This window comes from Aethina tumida, chromosome 1 (genome assembly GCF_024364675.1).
Source record: "Aethina tumida isolate Nest 87 chromosome 1, icAetTumi1.1, whole genome shotgun sequence".
In the NCBI taxonomy this organism is placed as follows: domain Eukaryota; kingdom Metazoa; phylum Arthropoda; class Insecta; order Coleoptera; family Nitidulidae; genus Aethina; species Aethina tumida.
Window position 1 is genome coordinate 65660708 of NC_065435.1, and position 17451 is coordinate 65678158.

The 17451-nt window shown below is 28.0% G+C and overlaps 3 protein-coding genes across 3 annotated transcripts; 1 reads left to right on the plus strand and 2 right to left on the minus strand.

Annotated features, from left to right (window-relative positions):
• Nucleotides 1-1852: 1852 nt before the first annotated feature.
• Nucleotides 1853-8086, minus strand: LOC109608452 (lysine-specific demethylase 7B). The gene is made up of 11 exons (XM_020024894.2): nucleotides 7853-8086; nucleotides 7703-7788; nucleotides 7227-7647; nucleotides 6633-7067; nucleotides 6351-6552; nucleotides 6093-6299; nucleotides 5810-6024; nucleotides 5511-5753; nucleotides 5225-5394; nucleotides 4953-5167; nucleotides 1853-4901 (listed from the first exon to the last, which is right to left on the minus strand). The coding sequence occupies exons 1-11, from the start codon at nucleotides 7942-7944 to the stop codon at nucleotides 4707-4709; spliced, it is 2481 nt and encodes an 826-aa protein (XP_019880453.1). The 5' UTR covers nucleotides 7945-8086; the 3' UTR covers nucleotides 1853-4706.
• A 2911-nt stretch (nucleotides 8087-10997) lies between these two features.
• Nucleotides 10998-11547, plus strand: LOC109608428 (centrosomal protein 20-like). Its single transcript, XM_020024856.2, has one exon. The coding sequence runs from the start codon at nucleotides 11042-11044 to the stop codon at nucleotides 11429-11431; it is 390 nt and encodes a 129-aa protein (XP_019880415.1). The 5' UTR covers nucleotides 10998-11041; the 3' UTR covers nucleotides 11432-11547.
• Nucleotides 11548-12080: 533 nt separating this feature from the next.
• Nucleotides 12081-15016, minus strand: LOC126264262 (uncharacterized). Its single transcript, XM_049961244.1, has 2 exons — nucleotides 14877-15016; nucleotides 12081-13074 (listed from the first exon to the last, which is right to left on the minus strand). Exons 1-2 carry the CDS (start codon nucleotides 14929-14931, stop codon nucleotides 12200-12202), a joined length of 930 nt encoding a protein of 309 aa, XP_049817201.1. The 5' UTR covers nucleotides 14932-15016; the 3' UTR covers nucleotides 12081-12199.
• Nucleotides 15017-17451: the final 2435 nt, after the last annotated feature.

Genomic DNA, 17451 nt, shown 5'->3' on the forward strand with positions numbered 1-17451 from the left:
ACATCATCTACCACTCGCAATGAAATCATAGAAGTTCATAATGTGTTGAAATACATTTTTGATTAGTTTTATTCATCATTACCAGATAATTTGCTGCTAACAGTGTTTTTTTAGTTTTTTGAAGAGCTTCGTTTATCAATTTTTAACTTCAAATTCAAAAGTATAAAGATTATTTTTTATATTATATTTTAACTAATAGTTTGTCCATATGATTTACTTTAACATTAATTAATCGTTATAATAATATTGAATTAATTATTATAATCAATAGTTTAGATTTACCTATATAAAATCTAATATTTTAATGAAAAATTCGTTTCAGTTGAATCCATTCCACATATAATTACATAAACTCGACTCGAAGCGTCGACTATTCGCGCTCATGAGGTGACATACAGAACACCCCCTGCAACGCTTCGCTCCGTAAACTGTCTGTTATCGATTTGCATATCGACCGATTGGGTGAACGCTCGCTTCCTTAAATTAATTCGGTAGTATGGTTTAGTGCAGCGAGATTTTTGATCAATTAGTTTCAGTGCCCTAATGAATGTTTTATGAATTTGAAAGGAAGTAGATTTTTTTATTAATTAAGTAGCATTTATTTTAGATTCGTTGAAGTATGTTATTCAAGTTTTTAACAATTTTATTTTAATAAACTATATTTTAAATAATAATATTTAAATATTATTTTAAAATTAAATCAAATCCAATTAAATATATATTTAAAAATTCTATAAATTACTTCTAAAAGGCCTTGTAATACAAATCAAATATATATATTTCTCTTTTATTGATTCGAAGTGAAATATTATTATTTTAATATGTATAATTTCCTTTGAAGTTGTCTAATTTTTATGTTTATGTCACTGGTACTCATTAAAAATATATATTTGGAAAATATGGAATTACTTTTGTTATTTATTTAGTAATCTTATTATTACCAACTTATATTTATAAAAACCAGTTACATAATAAGATGTTTTAGATATTATTGTATTGTTTGTAAAATTAAAAAAAAACGTTCATTTAAAATAAAATAACTTATAAATAAATGAAATAAAGTGGTATAGCGTTACGTATGTATCACCTGTTTTATTATAATTGCAATTAACACCGGGATGATGGTGAATACACATTTTTATCATGTCTTCTTTTTATTCATGTCTTGTTGCTTCTGGAATAATGTCTAATTTTAAAATCATTTACATTTAAATAAAATAATTTAAAAATATATATATATTTTTTAATCTTACAGCATTAATTAAATCAAATTAATGTAAAGTTTCATAATTAAATATATAATTGTTAAATAAAGTTTAGCCTTCAAATTCTTCAAAACATTTAATATTCTATAGTTACAGAAACAGAGTTGAATTTTTGTATCTCACATTTTAATTGTAAAATAAACTTGTTATAGGATTTTCAAAACTGAAGTTTAGACAGAAACACTATTTTGTATTTTGTCCTAACTGATGACACACGAAATGCAGAAACAAGCCTAATTCAAAAATATTTAGTTTAAATTTCTTTTTTTAATTTATAATGGTAAATATAGTGTTACACATTTTAATCAACAATCATTCCTAATTGTAACTTAATATTACATTTTATTGTATCCAATGATTTTACTTAACTTTTCCTTGAGAAATAAAAATAAATGGCAATTAAATTGAATTTTAATCAGTCTAACTGAGCCTTACCTGTATTGGTTCTATATTATCAGAGTAGTAACGTGCTTTATACTTAAACTACTATACATCAGTGTAGCAACACTATTAAACAATATAATGTGTTCTATTTAATATATATATTACAAATGAACTTATTTTATTTGAAAATAAAAACTGCAGTATCAAGATGCATTCGCAAATTCCAAATAGATGTGAATTTTTATTAATTTTCTTACAGTTTCGATTTATTTATTGGTAAGAATTTAAAGGAGTTAATTAAATAAATCATCAGCTAAACAGTTTGGTTTAACTCTTGAGTATCACAAAGAATATACAAATTTACCTTATGTTATAAAAACTTTTACCACTTGAATAATGTCAAGTCAAGAGTAATTTTGTTAGTGCATTCCACCTCCATTAGTTTAAATCCGGTATAGAAAATTTAAAAATTGCCTTTATATGATATTATTAAGCAAATAATTTCACATTTTGGATGTATTATATTGTACATTAGGTTTACCATATTGTATTCTGGAATACTAAGAACGGTAACATTACGTCAATTATCATATACTAACATTCTAAACATGTAATAATTGGTTTTTGAAGTAGTAGTAAAAAGGTGAAATTTTCCATATATATTGTGGTATACATTTATATACTTAAGGGTAAAAAAAAGTGTTTTTTGTATTATATGATATATTCCATGACAACACTTCATAAATTACTTATTCTATTCAAAGAAACAATAATTAAAGTAAACATAATTTCATAATTCAATCAAATAACACGGCAACCAAAATAAAGATATCCGATATATTATACAAACAGTGTCTGTAATGTTACTGGACAATATTGGATGGTGTTCTCTAGTTCTGAGATAATGTCATCTCTGAGCATGTCGGATGGCACTACCTACTTTATCAGATATGTGCACACGTTTAGTAATCAATAAAACATTTCTGAACGGGACATACAAACTTTACAAAACATGTGTATAGCACTCATATATCAAGTTTTTAATAGGATATTATTACAGCGACAATAAAAATAAATAAGTAATTTAATTTAAATAAAAAAAAATATGGTTATTAATTTTGGAATAGTTATTGAAATAGTTGAACACAATTGTGATCTTCAATAAACATTGGATGCTTAAATTTCACAAATTTTCTTTTATACGCGTGTCAAACAATTTAGAATACAAAAAGCACCCCTTAACATAAATATATGAACTTTTTTACTCTTTCTGATGAAAGGGTCAATCTTTATTTTTTAAGAGAATAATTATATGTTATTTTATCGAATCATCCAGAAATATTTTATAGAAAGATTAATTGTTTATAGTTTCATCAGAAAAAATTATTTTAAAATATTAAATCACCTACCAACTAGCAAACCGATTGTGCAATTTTAATTGAAAGAAATATTTTTCATCATTTCAACTTATTGTGTAATTGCGAAAAGTAACTTAACTAAAATTGATATTTTTTCTACGATATAAACTGCTATTTATATCTGTTTGCATGGAGTAAAATATACATAAAACTCTGACTAGATTTGAATTCCTCAGATAATTCAATTTTAGTGTTGTGTTAATCAAAATTTTTGAGAAAACAGGAATATTAAGTAGTAGATCAATTTTATTTTTTGAATATTTGTGCCAAATAACTCACCTAACGATGCCCTTTTTTATGCAAATGTAACATGCTGCTCAAATTAAATTCGAAAATATTTAGTTTAATATATTAAGTTATACATCAATTTTATTTTTTGAGTAATTATGTCAAATAACTCACCTAACGTTGCCTTTTTTACACAAATATGCTGCTCAGATTAAATTCCCTATAATGGTGAGAATTTTTTAAACGAGTCAATTCAGTATGGGCTGTATTTTAACATTGTGTAAGGCAAATTTTTGAAGATACACCTACCAACTAGCCAACCCATTTTGCGATTTTAATTTTAAAGTAATCGTGCAAAATAACTCTTCTAAAATTAATATTTGTTTTTCCAAATATGAAATAATACTAGTATCCGTTTGCATGAGTAAAATATATATATAAAAATCTGACTAGATTTAAATTGTCTAGATAGGTGAAAATTTAAAATAATAGAGGTGGGTTTATGTTAGTAAAACTATCCTTAAAATAATAATTAGAACTAATTCATAACAATCACAAATTATTACAAAAAAAAACTTAGAATAAAACATGTACATAATAGCGAATTTACATATAACTATAACGTGTTATGATAAGAATTTATACTAAATGCATTTTTGCAAGATCACAGAAATGAAAGAATTTTACTTAGCACTCATATACGAATGTAGATGTAAAAAGTACAATAGTTGACAACTGTTCATTTATTAAGTGTTATACAATAAATGCAGATAAACAAAAATATTCTTCATTCATTGTTGAACATCATATTGTAAGGTATAAAATACTGTTTTACCAAACTAATACCCTTTAAAAATAAAATAAAAAGAAACACTGGACTCGCTTTTAGCGAGACGGGTTGTGATTTTTAATTTTTTAAAATAACTGAATCAGTTTTTATAACTGAAAAAATTGTTAGTTTAGATAGAAATTATTGATATAGTCCGAAATATAAAAACGTAGTTTCTAAAAACTTTAATCTAATTAATAGATTAATAAACCAATTTGAGGCACTGAGAGTCAGGCAATTGAAACCTATGGATACAATTTAAAGAAGAAAGAACTATTGAATTACTGAGACATATGGCCTGCCACACTTCAACGCATGCTAATCCTTTCCTTTTTTAAATTCGTCCATCTTTTGAGCTTAAATATCTACTTTGCGGGCTACTATTTGAAGGCCCACAAAATGTTTATAGTAAATATGTAGAATATTTATCGGAAAGTAAAATTTGAATTTTATACCTTAAATATAAATTTCAGGAATGTATAAAATTTTGAACACCGTTTTAAATTAGTTAACCAGTTAAACTGTTAAGACACAATTTTCTACACTAATATTAAAACCAAAACTGTGTTTTTATCGGGAATATCAGTGAATCATTTTGTGAATTTTCAATATTTTTCCTAATCGTTGTTTTACAGTCTTCATCCCTTTTCGAGGCTTAGTAGCGGCAGACACTGGAGATCCTCCAGAGGTACTTGGATTAGAAGTAGTACTGGCAGAGGAACTTTTTATTTCTGGTTTAACTTTAACGTTCTTACGACGGTACTGACGTTTTATCGACTAAAACACAATTGTTTTATTAACCATTCTGCCAATTAAAACAAAATTTACTTTTTCAGAAGAATCATTCGCTCTTTTAGCCGCAGCGGCTTCTAAAACTTTTTCCACCGCTTGCTTCTTTGTGCCTTCCCTTGCAGGTCTGTTCATTTTAGGTAGCAATGGACCAACTCTAGCTTTGGGGTTCCAAGCTTCATCCACTTTAGATTTACCACGTGGTTTGAATATATGTACTTCTTCATCATCAGAGTTATCTAATGACAAATATACTAAAAACACAAAAGATTGATTTATTATTGATATTAATTTTTAATTAATTCTTTTACCAAAGTCATCATCCTGATGTACATTTTTAACGTTTTCTTCCTCGTAGGTGAAAGTGTCGTTGTACCGCACAGATTTTTGCGATTTTTCTGGTTGTACATATGTTTGACCTATAGAAAGCATACCAGCTATAGCTTCTTGAGTAGACGGCGACGTTCGTCCAGGATTGGTACTACAACAGTTTATTATAATAAAATATAAATAACTAATTAATTTTAACATAAGAAAAACAATGAGGGTAGGAAAATACAAATTTACACTAAATTTATGTTTTTACCAAAATCCTACCTCATAGCTGATGCCTTAAGGAGAGATTCTATGCCATTCTTTGGCAAAGACTGCGTGTTATCTGACTTCGCTTTTCGTGATTTCACGGGTAATCTCATCTTAATTCCTGACTGTTTCTTAGGTTTCTTTGCAGGAGGAGGAGGATTCAAGTCAATGGTGAATTTAACGCATCCTTCGTCTTTATCACTTTCATCGTGAAAATCATAAATATTTGGTTCCAGTGGCGGTATTACATCTTTCGTTCTAAAATATTACATACTAATAATAAATTCTTGTAAATATAATATTACAGGCATTACCCTAATTTAAATTTTAATATAGTCCCACCTCTATGGATGGCAATGGTTTCTTCAGGTCTTTTGTAATCCCAGTCTAACTGGTTAGTTTCAGAAGAACTGGTAAAAAAGTTATCATTGCCAGCACCTGGTATTAAGATGGCTGGCTTTGGAATTGTCATTTTTATGGCTTGTTTTTCTTTTTGATATAGGGACGGAGATTCTGTCACTTGGAATAACTAAAGGTGTAAAAATATTATGTAATTAAAATTAAATCTGTGAATAATTAAATTTTGATCCAACTCACTTCATTATTAGCTTTGGGTGATAAAGAATAATCAACAAAGTCTTTGTTTACAGGTTTCTTTCGTCTCCTTTTAGACTCTCTTTCTGGTTTTGGAGGATTTAGATGATTAATAAATCTTTCTGCGTGTCTAATTTCTTTCGCAATATCTTTAAACAATTTTGTAATATTAATGGTAAATGGAATTTGTTCTCTCACAGAAATGTTGTACTAAAATAAATTACTGAATAATTAAAATATAAATATTAATAGTTGCCTTACATCTTTTTCTGTGTTCCAGTGTTTAAGTGTTGATAACAACTGTTTTAAACCCAACAATAAGTAACTTGGACACTTCCGTTCATCTAAATTTAATTCACTTATTTGTTGTAATAATTTAGCGGCTGCAAGCCAGTTTATCATTTCAAAATTCGGATACAAATATTTAGGTTCAGTTTTAATTTTCTTCTCAATTTCGTAAACTCTAAAATATACAGTTAGTTAATTTATTTTGTCATAAGAGGTGGATTTATAGTGAGATAGTAAAATAAGTAATTTGCTTACGCTAATTGCATTGGTATATTCATGCTATGTAGAAAATTTCCACCAAACACAAGAGAGTCAACTGGAGTATATACTGCATGAATCCATCCTGTGGGGATTAACATTGTCTGTCCTTGACGGAGAACACATTTATAACATTTGTCGACTTGATCGCCAAAAAATTTTTCACTTTGGTTTGTTGATGTCATCCACTGCTGATACAAAGTTAAATTTGCTGGAGTTGGACTGACAAAATAAAATATTTTCTCCCCCCTTAAGACATGATACCAAACACTTGTGCCACCAAAATCAATATGGAAATCTGTATATGAGTTTTTCACACTCATTAGACAATACTTTCCAACTTGAGGTCTGCCTGGTTGGTCACTAGGCCACACTGTATTAGCCCAATCTAATTTTCTTGCTATTAATGGTGCATCTACTAATGATGATAACCTATATCAATAAAAAAAAAACATATATATATATAAATCATTTTTCCCAAAATGATTGTAGATTATACTTTTATAAATCACAATATTCTCTTATTGATGCATTATAAAGTTGCGACTAGGTGACTAGTATAAAATTATATTAAGTAGCAAGCACACATACCCTGTATTTGAAAATTCCAAACTGACTACATTAAAAACTCTAGTTCTATTCAAACTGTTGAAATACTCCACATAATCTCTTAGTTTCATTTTTAAGTTACTCTGTCTCATAACATCAATAACTTCTATTTCTTTATCACCCCCAACATAAGACTCAACGTCATATAAACTAAAATTTTCAGGTGGTATATTCATATCTAAGCCATCTTTTCCATCAATAACTATGGGAGAATTAAAACCCTGTTGTTGTAATACTGTTTCAGTCAATTGTTGACCACGCATATGTAACACAATATCTCCTTCACCAGCAAAGTGTCTAGCACGTAACTCCTTAATGAAAACTGTTGTTCCAGTTTGTACTGGCTTGTTTAATGCATTTTCATCCCAGAAGTCATGCCTATGCCAATTTCGGTATGGTTTGTCTAAAAAATTTTAAAATAGTCTTAATGATTTACATTAGTTCTATATTAAACTTACATATTGATGGCCCATAAAGTGAGACACATCTTGGGCAATGGTATTTGTCTATTTCTATAGCTAAATGTTCCTGAAAGTTGCAGCATCTAAAACAGAGTAAAAACCATTAGGACGTCTTTTGGTTTATTAAAAATATATTTCTTTACTTACGTACTGTGGAACCAATCTTTACAGGCATCGCATTGTATCATAAATATATTTGGATCATAAGGCTGACCACATAAACAATACGAAGCGTCCATTGTAAAGCAGTATTTGTTGCCGAAATAATATTTATATATTTAAAAAGCCATACATATCCATTATCATATTGTTTAGTTACATGCCGTTTAATAATTATTGTTTTCCATTAATCCCATAGAGATATTACGAAATGACATTAAAAATATTGACATATCCTAAAGCCATTCCACAGTAGCCACAGACCATTCTTTATTTGTAGCAGGATTGCCAACATATCTCAAACAAATAACCACATACAACCAAAATTGCTTGAAATATCTGTGGCACGCAAGAAGACATAAATATTTATTACTATATTTATAGAGTTCTTGTAAATAAGTTTGAGACCACTTTTTCGATAAAAATATTTGGTAAAACTCATATATAGGTTTTCTATGCATATAGAGCCAGTATACAGTAGATACAAATAATAGGTAACCTTGTAGTTTAGGCGGATACGCGCATGCGTCTGAATTCAAATTAACCCATATAAATAACATCTCAGTTATTATTTATTTGAAATGACCCGTGATTTTTTATGTCATATTGTCTTAAGTAGTTGAAAAAGATATAAAATGTTTCTTAATAATTATTTTATTTATTATGTTTAGTAAAGATTTATTTTTAAAATTTGTCGTTTGATTTAATTTAAATTTTAGACATTTAAATAATTTAATTAAAAGCCGGTCATTTTACAGAAAAGCTGTTATATTGTTTGTTGCTTAATATACGTTTACACAAATTAATTAATTATTTTAAAAACTTGTTTGATCAGCAAGGTGAAGTTGTAAAAACGTAAGTTTATAAAGGAAATTATACTTACATTGTTTATTCAAACATTTAAGAAGCCGTTCCTTTTAATGGATTATAAATAATGAATTTATTAGTTTATTGTAATAATGAGAGATAAAACAATTGTAAGTAAGCATATTTCATTTTACATTAAATTGTACTAATACAATACACTCCTGGACAGAAGTTTAGGAACCCTATGGTATAATTGTTGAAAATAGCAAATAAACAATAACTATAAAAAATAATATTAAAGTAAACGTTCTGTATATTAAAATACAAAATAATAATATTTACACTTATGGATCAGAGCAGGCAGACCTCACAGTAAGGACACAATTCTAGAAAGGCGTATAAAAAGTGTATCCCTGTGTATTCTTATACTGAAAACAAAGAAAGAACAAGAAAAGTGAGCATTGATTATTTAGCCATGAAATTATGTTTAATTTATTTGCAAATGATGGTAAGGGGTTTGTAAAGCGATCACTAAGTAAACGGTTCCATAAAAAATACCAATTACGGACAGTTAAACACGGAAGAAGCAATGTTATGATATAGGGCTGTTTTCATTAATATGACTTTGGCCCGTTGGTCTATATTAGCCAAAAAATTGATCGATTTGTTAATGAAAATATATTAATGGGCCAGATGCTACATTTCGTGGAGGATGCCACTAAGATGGTTGTTTCAACAGGAAAACGATGCCAAGCATACTTCCAAGTACATAAACTGGTTCGAAAAAAAAAAAAATGTTTTGCTATGGCCTTCACTGGATCTAAGCTTTATAGAACATCTTTGGGATAATTTAATAAAAGAATATACGACAGCACACAATAAAATATAAGACTGAATACTGAAATGGCCTCATATGGAATGGCAAAAAAATACCTCCAGAAGTTACCAGAAAATTGCTTGATTTGATGAACAAATAGTGTGCAGCAGTCGTACAACAAAATAACATATTAATGCTTCTATTTGTTTTTGGTCTATTATTCGAAAATTAAATTATGCAATAAGGTTTCCAAACATATGTTCAAATAAAAAGGTTTAGTTTTGTATAAAATTCTATTTTACTTTATAATATCTTAATAAAAGTGGATAAAATTTCTAGGAGCATTTTTATTCATTCCTTATACAGGATACAGAACAGTAATTTTATTTAAATCATTAATTGTTTATTAATTATTCGAATAATAAACAATTCAATTTTAGGGTTTCCAAACTTTTGTCCAGGGGTGTACATAGGTCATTTAAAACTAGATGATTTTTATTATATTATTATAAAGTATAAAGAATTAATTATTACAAAATAATACGTAGATTATTTGGGTTCAGTTGATATTCACAGAATTTTTAAAATTAATGATTTTGTTTCAGCTGAATAATACAATTTTAAACATTCTTATCAGATTATATTTTAATAAAGTTCTTTCTTAATTATTACGATTTTGCATATTACATTTGATTGTGTCCAGTAATGTTATTTATTATTTTAAAACAAAAAATGCAAATGTGAATGAATTACTGGAAACAAAAAAATGTAACTAAAATATAAATACGTAACATGATTTAAACTATACAGTTTGCCTGTTGTAAATCTCTAGGATCTTTTTCATGATCTATCTCCCTGTGCTTTTCCTTGGGCATGTTCTTGACAAAAATGTGATTGTGTCTAAAAATTTTATGTATCTTGAAAACATTAAAAAGGCAATAAATAAATTTATCAAGAATTTTATGCTTATTAAACCTAAAAAGTAAACATTTTTATTGAATACACAAAATACATTGATACATAAGTTAGTAAATAGTAAATTCTTGTTTTTAACATTTTTTTCATTTTATTTTAGTTGTTTTGTTTTTAATATCATGTTTGCTTTATTTGTGAATTTTTATCAGAAATCATTAATTCAAATATATTTTGTTTAAATTTGAGTTGTGTTTTAAACATTCTATTTGCCGAAAGCAAATAAAATAATTAGGTCAAAAATAATTGTAAATTAACTCTAATCAAATTTAAATCATGACCGACAACAAACAAAAATAAAGTCAATTAAAAAATTAAAATATTTACATGTAATAAAAAAAAAACAGGTGGCAAACAATCTTTACTTAAATAATGAGCATTTTCCTCATTATGTTTATTGCTACAAACAATGTTATGTAAAACTATAGAATGAATAAACAAAAACTATTCTATTACATCATGTGATTAACATGTGCCATGGCTATAAATAATTGAAAACAACATTCATATTTTTTACAAATATTAAATCCCCATAGAAATTATACTATACAAATTGTTTTACAAGTTTTTACATACTCAAAATGGTAGAAGAAACAGAAAAATTTATTTTAGACTCAATTAAAGATTATTTGGAGAACGGTGACACTTTGCGATCATTAAGAGGTCAAACTAGGGCTGCAGTTACGTCAATTTTGAGTAAGAACTCAAAAAGTTTTGTTCCTCCTGAAGCACCAGATGAAGTCAAGTTAATCAATGAATTAATTCGTGAGTACCTTGCCTGGAACGGGTACAACAACTCTGAAAAAGTATTATCTGATGAAGCGGGACAAAGCACTGAAAGACTTGGCAGAGATCTTCTTTCATCGAAGCTTAATGTCATGGATGACGGGAGAACAGTGAAAATTCCTCTGATGTATTATATTGTTTCTGCTTTTCAAAAAACTGGTGACAAGAATCCAAATAAGAAATAAATCATGAAATAATCAAAATAATAATAATGAACTAGTTTTCCATCTGTCATAAGATGTCATATCCAATATATTATACATATCCAGAATACTACCAAAATAAATACATATATTCTCGATTTTTACAATTATTAAATAATTTAAACTTCTAAGACCGCTAATATTCGAATTTAGTGCTATTAAGAATGTGAAATAGACAATTTTGGCGAGTTAACAGCTCGAGCAATCCGATATAAAAATGGGCAGCTGTTGTATAACAAATATTATTGCCAAGAATAAACAGGGATGAAAGGGTCTTATACGGCTTTACTTATTCTGTTGTAATCAAATGTGTATTATCGTAGATAATTTAATTAATGCAGCGACTTACGTATATCAATAGTAAAATATAATGGTAACTAATGTTAAGGTTTGAAACATAGTTTGATAATCTCTGACAATCCTCAAAAGTACAGGAGCATTGGTATTGAAATTTAAACAATTTGTTATTATGTGCTTCAGAGATCAACCAATAATTTTACTGTAATATTACCATTTGAGGAAACAAGAATCCCCATTTAAGATTAAGATTATATGTTTATATCCTTAGGTTATTTTTAGCTAATTAACAGTTTATTTAATGGCATAGTATTTTAGCAATGAAATAAAAAAATCTACTTAGAATTCTTTTATTATCTACAAAAATAACAGTTCTTACATAACTAATACCAAGATTATTATACCCTTTTTCCATACTAAGATAATTTAAATTTATCTATTTCTATATCACCATTAATTTAAAGGTGCTAATTTGTCGTCAATGTGAGATCCTGGATCTTTGATAGAAATGAATCCACCAATATTTAAATTATCATCTTTATTTTTACATGTGCAGGTATCAGTATTTCTATGATTATGATTGTAATTGGAGTTATCATCCCAAGTGTTATGACGATGTTTTCCTCCTAAGAAATTTCCCAGGTTCACATGATTATAGTTGTGGCCAATAAATTGTTCTCGAAAAGGAGTGTTAAATTTATTATAAGTTGTCGGATTATACATGTTAAACTTATAGTTCATTTCATTTAGTAAGTTTCTTATTAAATCATTTGTTGGGTAATAAGGAGTATCTCCTCTGTTATTAATTCCATATTGATTATCCGCATTATACAAAATTAAACCTGGTTGACTTTGTTTTCTTTGAATAACTGGATAAAAACCATTTGAACCTATTCTGTCTTGTTCTGTTACGATGTAAGGTCTTTTAGTTGTGAATGTTGTATACACAGGATTGCTTAATTTAACTTCTTTTATAGACTGTTCATTCATTAAATTATAATTACTTATTGAATCTTCATCATTAGAACTTTGAGTTCCAAGAACAACTGGTACATCTGCGGTATCACTAGTTGTTGATTTATTTAGATTAACTTTCGTTTTTACTTGAACGACTATGTCTGTCTCAATGTCATCTTTACTACTTTGATTATTTTGGCAGCCATTATCACATCGTGTATGCACTCTGTCAAAATTTTCCACAGGTTTTTCATAAGTTCTTAAAATTTTGCGGTTTGTTGTGCTTGTAAATAATCCTGGGTTGTGATTTCTTACAATTGTAGCTTTATCATCACCAAAATCCAATTTATCCGAAATTCCGACACTAACACCTAAAATAATGAAAATTAAAAAAAATTAAATAATATACCGTATTAAGATTATAAATTAAAACAATATTTTTTATTATAATTATCATTTTCCATTTTTAATTGTGCTTTTATAAAATATTTAAATATGTTACTTACAAATAAAAACACCAAGAAGTAATTATATAAATAGGAAAAACTTGTCAGTTTCGTCAGTGCAAACAGGGAGAATACTCCCTCAGAAAAATTGATTGAAAGATTTTTAATCGGTTTATGTCTATTTTGATCGAATCTTGTTGGTGTGGATTATCTGGAACTACGTGAGAAGGTAGTGCCATAGGCTTTGAACTACCAAGAGGTACTATACTAAGTCAAGATTGATACTTGCGATTATAGGGTTTTAGAAATTGCTATATGTTGACTAATTGTCTTATTTGGTCAACCTATTGCTGTATCGTCCATATACCTTCGAGTCACGTCTTTTTTCTCCTTAGTTAACATCCTCAATTGGAATTTCCACTGACCCTCGAACATTAAAGTCAGTGATTGGAATGTCAAATGAATCAGGATAGTGAATGAGTTGTTTTCCTAACTATTTTTCTTAGGAATAAATGATATCAAGGAACCTCGAGAGGAAAACGTAATTCAAAATGTTCTATATGGCATGTAGCTGTGGGGGATAATAATTGGGGGTTTTATTTATTATGGAGGCATAATAGCTCTGTACCTTGTTCAAGTTATAGCTTATATTACGGTTTCACCTTTTATACAGATTGTTTCATAACTTATCCGAATTTTTTTAACCAGATATTCACTTCTAAATAATAAGTCGATTTCTTAAAAAAATCTAATAAAAGAAAGCGAGAGAAAAAGATAAGATAAGTTATAAAACACCCTGCGTATATGTGGAATATGGTAGGAAGAAGACTAACAAGTCTTCTCAGATGATGGGACTTTTTGCCTCAAGAACAAATTAATACTGGATCCGCAGCGTGAGCAACTGTGTGCAAATTAACAAACCGCACCTACACATTATTGATTTTATTAATTTTTACATAATTCCTAATTTTATAAATAAATATATATTTTTTTGTGGATAAAAATTGAAACTGGATAATATATTAAAACTTATTTTTTAATAATGCATAATTATAAATTTTAAATAAATATAAATAGTTTTAAATTATGAACCAGAAAATTTACTAGGTCAGCATATTGGGCAGCTTTGATTTCTACACATTTCTCAATTTATAATTTTTTCTCAGATTGATGTTTTTCAATAACCATTATTACACAATATTTTCTTATTAATGAAATTACTACTCCTGTTAACAGTGTAATGAGACATAGATGAGCTTTATTGAATAATCATCAAAATAGAAGAAGAGTAGACACTGGAGGTTAGCAGTGTACAAACAGCACTCAATAAATAAGCCATGTAGCCTTCAGGGACAAAAATTCGACTATCCAAGTTAAAATAAAATAATTTAAATTGTATATAATACTTATATTTTGTCCAATACGTTAAAATCCAACAACTTCTGGATATTGTTTTATGTCAATATTTAAAATATAATGTGAACAAAGAACAAGCACGTCTTGAAAAAAAAATAATATTAATAACAATAAATTACAAACTAATTTTATCCATTCGCTTATAGCATTTTTACCTGTTCTTACATTATTCTTCGTAAAAGTGTCAAATATATTTTTTTTGTTAATATTTAAAAAGTCATTCTCAACAATCACTAATTGTTTAAAACCTCCTGATAATACATATGTTTTCATTAAAAAATAAAATTCTTGTTAAATTATTATTTACTTACATGAATTTAATAGATTAAAAATCCATATCAATGTGAACGTTACTTTTGGAAACATAATGCCAATAACATCAAGTTAACTTTAAAACTAATTTAACTAAAATGCACGAAGATTCCTTTGCGTGACAATTATAGACAAAGTAATTAAGCATTTCATAACACAATCTTGATCTCCTTCGTCTCATTTCAAGGTTAAAGTAAGACATTACGTATCTTAAAATAAATTTTGTACAAAGAGATAAAAATATTTTTTAATTCGTAATAAATTAATTTTTCTTTATAACTTTAATATTATGAAAGAAAGTTTTTCTTCAATTATCTAATTAATAACGAGTTATTTATGTTTTAAAGAAAACACTGAAAGGTATTGATATTTCTATAGTGCAAAAATTTTAATGGTGGCATTTTAGTTTAACAAAATGTCAGCGAAATTTAATGAATATCAGAGCACTACCAAAGTGTTTTACCTTGGAGTCAAATATTAACTCTTCAAAAATGAAATAAGCATTTCCTGACAATATATATTTAATAATATATAAGCCTTGCAAAGAATTAACAGAAGTAATTTTAAAAAATATGAGATATAGATGGTTGGAGCTTTTTTTAAGAACCACTGCTTCTATTGTTAAATTAACACATTTATATGAGTTTATTCGAAAGTAATTTGTTTGGTGGGAATATGTTCTACAGAAAATTGTTCGAACGAAAATTTGATCAAAAGGAAACGTGTCCGAATGATTGGTTGCATGAAGAATCTTCAATGAAACAATTGAATTCAAAAATGAATCTTTTTCTAAGCCTAAATTTTTAAATTCTCTGGAAAATTTCAGCTTAACCCTTAAACTATCTCCATTGAATTTATTGAAGTAATTGGATAATAAGTCAATAATTGTAAAAAATGTTGCAGTAATTATTGTAAATCGGGTAATTTTGAATGATTTTATAGAAGTTGGTGTCAAATTTTATTTTTAGAGTGCTTCGTCCTCGAATGTTCACAAATTTTAAAACCTATTAAGGGAATGGATATTTAAAGATTTTTCTGTTGTAGGCATCTACCAATCTAGAGATTAGGCATTAACCATATGCGGTGTAATTTTTTATGAGGATGTAGTGGAAAATTTTTAGTGGCCTAAACAACTGCCAAAATTACCTTTTGCGTTGTCCTAAATTTTTGTTTTGTTTGTCAATTAACGTCCTTGATCCATCTCAGATCTATTCAACTGAACCTTGAAGTTTGTACTAAAATAAAAATATTTTGAAGTTCCTGGAATCATGTTGAATAGATGAAAATATAACATCTAAGAATATTATACGTATGAAACATTGCAGAGGAATTTTTAATACAAATGGTAAGGGATCCAACGGTGTCCATACAATTTCCATTTGATGAAATCCTGTCCTGGATTTACCAAATTTACTCAAAATATCGTTGATATTAGATGTTGGGTATACACGTTGATATTTTTGTTGTTCACCTAACTCCTCTTTACCATTGGTTTATCATTGGTATTCAACTTCTTTGGAACGTATCAAATGGACGATGACAATTACCAATTGTTTTAACATTTCATTAATTTATCTGAGGACTTATTTGAAGGCAAATAAAACTTAAAAGTTGAATCTTGACAGTTCATTTTTTGTATAAAAATATCGTCATACTTCTTGATTGATAATAAGCCGAATTTGCATTTAGTTTATAATTGATTACAGCAGTGTTTGTACATAATATAAATAAATTAATTCCACATGAGAAATTGGATTGCTGGAATCTGGAGTTAGTCATATCAAAATTACAGATAGACTCAATGCTTCACAAAAGGTTATTTCTCCCTTATGTACTCGATTTTATTAACTAATTGTATTGTAAAAGATCAAGGAAATCAATGAAAACTACAAGACTTATACAGATTGAGTCAGTAGAAACCTTACAGCTTTCTCCTCGTAATTGTCAGCTCAGCACTCATGAGTCATGACCATAAGCAACAACAATTGGAGTGGGGCACTGTTCACAGGACGAAAAGAATGAAAAACAGTACTTTTCATAGATGAAAATATAATTGGGCTATACAATGATGATGGAGTATGCATTTGATACAGGCGAGGTGTTGTACCAAATCGTCGAAGAGTTCAAGAATTTTACATATTTCAAAGGGGTTGCAATATAGTAATTAGACGATTTATACTGGTTTGTAATGTATATAGGTCAAGACATAATAATTAGTCTGATATACGTAAGGGATATTTTCAAGTTGCTATTTGCGAGAACTTCGTTTTAGTTGACGAATGTTCGTTCGCATCCCTCAGGGAGTGTGCTCGGATGGCTTGAACCGAACTTCCCTCGAGATCACCTGACCTAAATCCTATCAAGCATGCATGGGATATGTTAAAACGATGGCGAACCGTGAACACCGCCCGAATACTTTTCAGGCGCCTTGAGCAATAATTTTATAATTTCGCCGATATGGGCCCATATACTAGAAACAATGAAGGGTATGTAAAAAAGGTGTCAAACAGTCATTGACGCCTAAGGAGAACATATAATGTAATAAATTTTAAGTATGTAAAATTTGATGAAAAA

Coding starts and splice junctions, on each gene's coding strand:
- LOC109608428 (XM_020024856.2), top strand. CDS start 11,042: ATGGTAGAAGAAACAGAAAAATTTATTTTAGACTCAATTAAAGATTAT.
- LOC126264262 (XM_049961244.1), bottom strand. CDS start 14,931: ATGTTTCCAAAAGTAACGTTCACATTGATATGGATTTTTAATCTATTA. Junction 13,075..14,876: donor TTTTAATCTATTAAATTCAT/GTAAGTAAATAA, acceptor TCATTATTTTAG/GTGTTAGTGTCGGAATTTCG.
- LOC109608452 (XM_020024894.2), bottom strand. CDS start 7,944: ATGGACGCTTCGTATTGTTTATGTGGTCAGCCTTATGATCCAAATATA. Junction 7,068..7,226: donor TTGGAATTTTCAAATACAGG/GTATGTGTGCTT, acceptor TTATTGATATAG/GTTATCATCATTAGTAGATG. Junction 6,025..6,092: donor CACCCAAAGCTAATAATGAA/GTGAGTTGGATC, acceptor TTACACCTTTAG/TTATTCCAAGTGACAGAATC.